This window comes from Arachis hypogaea, chromosome 17, assembly GCF_003086295.3.
Source record: "Arachis hypogaea cultivar Tifrunner chromosome 17, arahy.Tifrunner.gnm2.J5K5, whole genome shotgun sequence".
Classification (NCBI taxonomy): Eukaryota; Viridiplantae; Streptophyta; class Magnoliopsida; order Fabales; family Fabaceae; genus Arachis; species Arachis hypogaea.
In genome coordinates this window covers 126,816,301-126,823,703 of record NC_092052.1, presented here as the reverse complement: position 1 = coordinate 126,823,703, position 7,403 = coordinate 126,816,301, and the positions used below count along the sequence as shown (strand labels likewise).

Here is a 7,403-nt window from a genome sequence, read left to right as displayed (position 1 = left end):
AAAAACGTTAGTTCATATAAAATTATTTAGTGTATATATACATAAATATATATCATTCGTTAAATCAACCATTTATATAAAATATATCTTTATAAAATATCAAACTATTTAAAATAAAAAAGTGATATGAGACAAATTAAATTCAACGAGTTTTATGAAACAATTTATTTTAAACATTTAACTTTTTAAATGAAAATTTATGAATAATTATATATCTAATATATTTTGTCATGCAATTTGATATATTATATAATAAAAATAATTTTTAAAAGAGTAAAGTATTGTTTTTGTCTCCAACGTTTGGAGTAAGTCCCAAAGTTGTCTCTAACGTTTCAATCGTCCTATTTAAGTCCCTAACGTTTCAAAATCGTCTCAATTTTGTCCCGCCGTCAATTCTGTTAACGGATCCCTAACGTCAGGACAACATTGAATCAATTTTGAAACGTTAGGGACTTAAATAAGACGATTGAAACGTTAGGGACAATTTTGGGACTTATCCCAAACGTTGGGGACAAAAACGATACTTTACTTTTTTTTTTTTTAAACAATTTAAGTTGCTTAACAATTATATTTTTATGCAGACACTAGAGATCTTGCTTGTGATTGTAATTGTTAAAAGAGTATTCTAGTAATTTCTAGGAACAAGGAACCGGGTTAATGTAATTGGAAAAATTAATGGATAAGGGGAATCTGTGTTGGGGGTGAAAAAATATTGAGGTGAGAGAGTTAGTGGCAGAAGTAGTGTTGTGTGAAACTGGTGCTTCTTTTTAATTGCCTTTTTTGTTCTATAAGAACCCCCATTTCTCATTTCATTGTGTCACCCACAAACTCACACAAACTAAAAGATCTTCTCTCCTTCAATTCCCATTTATATATACAGAGAGAGAGAGAGAGAGGTGTGTGTTTTGTGTGTGATATCACATCCATCATCAACACTTGTTATTATATAGAAATGGAGGAGCAAAATGGTGGTGGAAAATGGAGTGAGGGGTTTCATAGATTGAAGCCATACCTAGCAATAATATCCCTGCAATTTGGTTATTCAGGGATGTATATAATAACCATGGTTTCTTTCAAGCATGGCATGAGTCATTGGATTCTCTCTGTTTATCGCCATGTTGTTGCTGCTGTCATCATAACCCCTTTTGCTCTTGTTCTCGAAAAGTATATATACCCTTCTTATTCTTTCTTTCTCGTAGTTTAATTTTGATGCACTAATATTATAAAATATTTTATACAATAATTAAATCACATTTATTTTTTTATAATTATTTATATAATTAATATAAAAAATAATTATTTTTATTAAAATAATTTAATATAATTAAATATACGTGTAAAATTATTTTATAATGTGACGGATCAAAATTAAATTCTAAGTTAATTAGGGTAACTTCGTTTTATTAATTTCATTGTATGTTTGCAGAAAAATAAGGCCAAAGATGACCCTTCCAATCTTCCTCAGAATAGTGGCGCTTGGTTTACTTGAGTAAGTTTCTCTTCATCAAAAACCATCTTCTACCTCATTCTCTCTGATTCTTTCTTCTCATCCTCCATCTATCTTCATGAAATGTGTCAAAAATGTTTTTATCTTCAGATGCATGCATGGAGGAGTAACTAGCTATCTATCTAGCTCTGCTTAATATAAAATTGCCATAAAATGTTTTTTTTTTTTTATAAATTTAAACTAATATAAAAAATATACGAATTGTTATATTTTTAATAAATTTTTTTATAGAAGAATTTTTTCTGTATTTACATAATTTTTATATTTATCTCATATATACAAAATTCTTTAAGAGATTATATTATATTAATATTTGAAATATTTTTTTTAAGACTTTAAATTATCTAACATAATACTTAATTTTTGTAACGATAGTTTTTAAAAAGTTTTGTAGATCGTAGTAGCAACTTATCTTAAAGTATATATATTTCTTTGTAAACAATAAATAAATAAATAAATAATAAAAAAATTAATTATTAAATCAGTTATTTATATAAATTATATATTAAAATATAAATATATATTAAAAATAAAATATCTATTAATAATTAATTTTGTCACTGATTTTTTATTCGTAGATATATATCATGATTCATTGTACATATATATAGTTCATAAGCTGATGAAATTAGAACTGTTTTAGGATGTGATTAGCTAATAAAAATGACGTCTCTTATTGGCCCACACCTTTTTATAGTGGAGAGATGATGTTGAAGAAAGTAAGAAAACCACAAAATGATTAACAAAACGCAGCGTTTTGTTTCCACAAGAAATGTTCATTTCTCACCTGCTGCCAATAATAATATTAATATATTAATCAAGCCATGCAAAAGCTAGTAGGCAGGCACTAATTAGATTTGGCGTTAGTAATATGTATATATCATGGTCCACATATTTACATAATAAGGCCAATTTGATGTCTCCGTAGGATCATACAAGGATTCCTAAATATAAATATAACTAACGTGTTTGTTGTGATAGAAACACATTATAATTATTACAGTAAAAACATAATTTTATTCTTAATCTTGGCTAAAGACTAGATAATTAGTAGAGGCCCCAGATAACCAAGAAGTCTCTTTGGTAGTATTTGTTTTGAAGTATTAAGATAAAGACGGAATGACCGAGATTCAGTATTATATTTGTTGGTTCAGAGATTGATACTAAAATTTCAGTCTTTGTCCCTAATATTTTAATATTTTAGTATTTCCAAAAAGTGAAAACATAAGAGACTGAAATTTTTGAAGACGAAGACCGAAGCTTTAATAATATTTTATACCTAAAATACTCTTATTTTAATTAATTAATTTTAATTTTATTCTTTATGTAAATTAAATTAAAATTTTATTTTTATTTCAATCTCTGTCTTCTACTTTACACCAATGCAAACACAATAATAAATTTTATTTCAGTCTGTGTCTCTCTTCCAAACGCTATCTTTATAATTAATGGTAATAAAGATAAGAATTACTTGTAGAATATATTTAGGTTGAGTTTGGTAAGATCTTTTGTGAAGTGTTTGTGATTGAAAAAAAAAAAATCATATTCTTGTTATTTTAACCTAAAAAATAGAGATATTTTTAAAAATACTTACAGAAATGTCTTTTAAATTTAGTTTGTGATTTTTAATGAATATCGGTATTTATTCTTACTCTTTATAATATTTATTTTTATTAAAAATTATCTTAATTTTTAAAAGTAATGTTTGCAATACAAATGTTTGTAGTTTGTACTTATTAAAAATTATATTTATTTTGATTTATGAAAAATATTATTGTTACAATGGAAATGGAACAGGCCAGTGCTAGATCAGAATTTGTATAACATGGGGATGAAGACGACCTCAACAACGTTTGCATCCGCCACAGTTAATGTCCTCCCAGCCATTACTTTTATAATGGCACTCATTTTCAGGTATAACAATTTCTCTATAACTTCTTCGCCATAACATTAAAGCTATGTTATTATGTATAGTTGCATCTGTCACCAATTGCTATCACCACCAAACACCTTTTATTTCAAATAAAGTTTAAATTCTTAGTCACGGTAAGAGTAATGCTAGAGAAAAAAAAAAGGGTTAGAATTTGTATTATTTAATATTTATTAATTATTTTTGACTAATTTTTTTGTTATCAAACATTTTAGTTTAGTATAATACTTTAAATTTTGTTGTGGTAATTAATTAACCAGGTTAGAGTCAGTGAACTTCAAAAAATTCCAGAGCGTAGCCAAGGTGATTGGAACGGCAATAACGGTATCCGGAGCCATGGTTATGACTTTGTACAAAGGCCCAGCCTTTCAGCTCATAAAGGGAGGAGGAGCCTTCGCCCACCACGGCAGCGCCGACGCCGAGCCCACCGATCAGCACTGGGCCTTGGGAACACTTGAGCTCATTGCCAGCTTAGTTAGTTGGGCCGGCTTCTTTATTTTACAAGTAATAAGCTCATATCATATGTCATATATATTATCCAAATATTTCACCATTTTAATTAATTTTTCATAGACTTACTCAATATATATATTTCTTTTTTGAATTATAGTCATTCACTTTGAAGAAGTACCCAGCTGAATTATCCCTTACAGCTTGGATTTGCGTGATGGGTATTATTGAAGGTTCAATTGCATCTTTTATATTTGAGAGAGACTTAAGCGTTTGGGTCATAGGCTGGGATTCAAGGCTCCTTGCTTGTGTTTATTCTGTGAGTATCAGATTTTTCTGTTAGATATAATTATTCATGTTGCATTCTTGTATCAGTTTAAATTTTTAAGATGAGTAATTTTAGAGCTATTAAAAATATAACTATTTATATTACTTGTTTCTATTATCTTAAACTTTTAAAATAAATGATTTCATGATACTATTATTATTTTTTAGTATAATTTTTTTTTTCTAGAGTTAAATACTAGTTAGAACAAAAAATTAATTAATTTTTGTAACAATAAATATAGGGGGTGGTATGTTCTGGAATGGCATACTATGTACAAGGTGTTGTGAGCAGGGAGCGTGGACCAGTTTTCTTGACTTCTTTCAGCCCTCTATGTATGATCATCACTGCTGCATTAGGTTCCCTTGTCTTAGCTGAAAAAGTTCATATGGGAAGGTAAAAGAACAACAAAAAAAAAAGCTTTTATTAATATAATAATATTTTTTTAATATTTATATAAAATATTTTACACTGTTAATACATAATTTTGCAGTGTGTTTGGAGCGATTTTAATAGTATGCGGGCTGTACACGTTTGTGTGGGCGAAAAGCAAAGACCATAACACAAGCGAGATAGGAAAAGGTAAAGATCAAGGGTTGCCAATCAAGGATGGTATAAGATCATCAGAACCGGACGTTTTCGACGGCATCGAGATCAACGGCCATGATCCAACGATGTTCAAGAAAGGTGCAGGGAATAAGAGTAGTAGTGGTGTTCCACCTCATGCACCAGCATTATGAATAACTTGAACCTGGGGGTGTTCTTAATTAATCATCATGGATATTGTAACAATCAATTAAATTTTCCATCCCCATTATTAATTACTACTTAAGATAGAGAGGTTATAGAAAGATTTTGTGACACTAAAAATCTTTCTTAACCCACATGTTTCACTGGCTTTTCAGTCATCTTTATATATATATGTAACTTTTTTTTGTCCTTTTTCTTTAACCCTCTTCTTTTTTTTGTTCTTGTTCCTTGAACTTATAGTGTGCATCAAATAATGTAATGAGGCTTTAATTTTGTCTCTGTCATTATTGTCCGAATGTTCTTTCTCATATTCTTCATTCTTTATTCCCTCCTAATTAATTCATATGTTAAAATCCAATATATATATAATCTAATGGAATGTGCTTAATTAATCAATGATTAATCAAACGATGAAAATAATATTGTTTGATAAAATAAAATAAATATGTTCTTCGCAACACAAAGTTAAAATAATATAATTTTTTGTTTATTGCAAAAAAAAAGGTTTCTGAAGAAACAAGATAAAATCAAATCAAAGGCTTAAACAGTTAAAATTGGTCAGAAAACATCCTTCAATTCAGGTATAGTTCCTTAATTACTTTACCTAGAAGCTAGCTAGCTAGGTGGAAAAGAAAAAGAAGAGAAAACTAATAGCGAGGTATAATTAATAGAATGGAATAATGATTGATCTATGATCCTACACATAATATTCATATATTATTCCATGAATGATGAGGTCATTGGATTCATATATGGCAAAGTATTCAAGGATTTGACAGTGTGGTGTTTGTGTCAGCAATTCCCAATTTCCATTGATGAATCCAACCAAGAGAATCAAATTCAGATTCCTTATGCAACTTATTACTCGCGAGTCCTGTCACATACATAATCAAATTAAGCACTCATCAGGACCCTACATACACTATGCTTCAACATAAATAACTTTTAGGAATAAATTTTTAACGATATTATAATACAATAATTATTATATATTATATTTAACCTATATTATTGTGCTGATTATTATTATTATTATTATTATTATTATTATTATTATTATTATTATTATTATTATTATTATTACAGTGACAATTATATACTTTTTTGTGATTATTAAAAAGTCTTTACCGATAACTTTTTAACAACAAAATAAAAATAGCTAAATATTTAATTGACAGTAAATATATTATCAATTATTTTATTATTCTTAAAAATAAAATAAATAATTATTAAAAATAATTTTTTTACTAGTACTAGCATTATAAGAAGAAATAATAATAAATTAGAGAAAATATATATTATTAGTGTCGACTAATTCATCACTAACCATTCAAATTTTTTTTTATTTCTCACGATTTTTTTCAATAAATATGAATTTTATTTAAAAAAGACAATAAGTTATTATATATATAACGTAAAGTTTAAATTTTAACATCTATTTAAATAGAGAAGTAAACTAGTCAGTGGATATATCAACTTAAATTGATTACTAACCATTCAATTTATTACTATGGGTCATATTTGTTAAATGGAACGAATATTTTAAATTACATTTTATTTAAAATCTTTTGTAATCAATTTTATTAGTATTTGTGTGCAGGTTTGTTTCAGTACTTCAGTTAATTTTTTGTTAGTTTAGAGAAGCTTTGACTTTTCCAATGTGAAAGAATGAGGAATAATAATTTTCGGGATGTATGTTATGCCTTAAAGATATATTTTTTTAAAAAGTCATTTAAATAAAAATGTTTAAAATATTTTTTTAAAGATATTTTTTAATAATTAAAATTTAATATATATAATTAATTAAATTGTGTTATTTTTGTTAAAAATAAATTAGATAAATTGATTTTGATCAAAAAATTAGTGAATTATATTTTAAACCAGTTTAAATTAATATTTTTTATAAAAAAATAACTATAATATTTCTATTATAAAAATGACTAAGATATTTTATTATTATTATTATTATTATTATATAAATTTTGAGCACTGAAAATCTTAATTATTCTCTTATTTATGTGCTATCATAAAGTTAAGATTTAGAGTTCTCAAAATTATAATATATATATATATATATATATATATATATATATATATATATATATATATATATATAATAAGAGTATTTTAGTCTTTTTCTATAATATGATTATTATAGTAATTTTCTATAAAAAAAAGATTAATTTAGTCAATTCAAGATTTGTTTTATCAATTTTTTAACTAAATTAATTTGTCTGATTTAATTTTAATAAAAATAACACGGTTTAATCAATTATATGTATTAAATTTTAATTATAAAAAATTATCTTAAAAAAATATTTTAAACATCTTTATTTGAGTGATTTTTTTTAATGTTAATTAATTAACAATAAATAAATACCATATCAGAAAAACAATACTTTTAAATCTTTATGCGATGGTGCATGCTTGTATCAGGCAAT

General features: G+C 25.9%; 1 protein-coding gene across 1 annotated transcript; it reads left to right on the top strand.

The window, feature by feature from the left end:
• Positions 1-779: 779 nt before the first annotated feature.
• On the top strand, positions 780-5,246 carry LOC112764894 (WAT1-related protein At4g08300). The gene is made up of 7 exons (XM_025810713.3): positions 780-1,164; positions 1,427-1,489; positions 3,305-3,421; positions 3,698-3,941; positions 4,048-4,206; positions 4,457-4,608; positions 4,706-5,246. The coding sequence occupies exons 1-7, from the start codon at positions 953-955 to the stop codon at positions 4,950-4,952; spliced, it is 1,194 nt and encodes a 397-aa protein (XP_025666498.1). The 5' UTR covers positions 780-952; the 3' UTR covers positions 4,953-5,246.
• Positions 5,247-7,403: the final 2,157 nt, after the last annotated feature.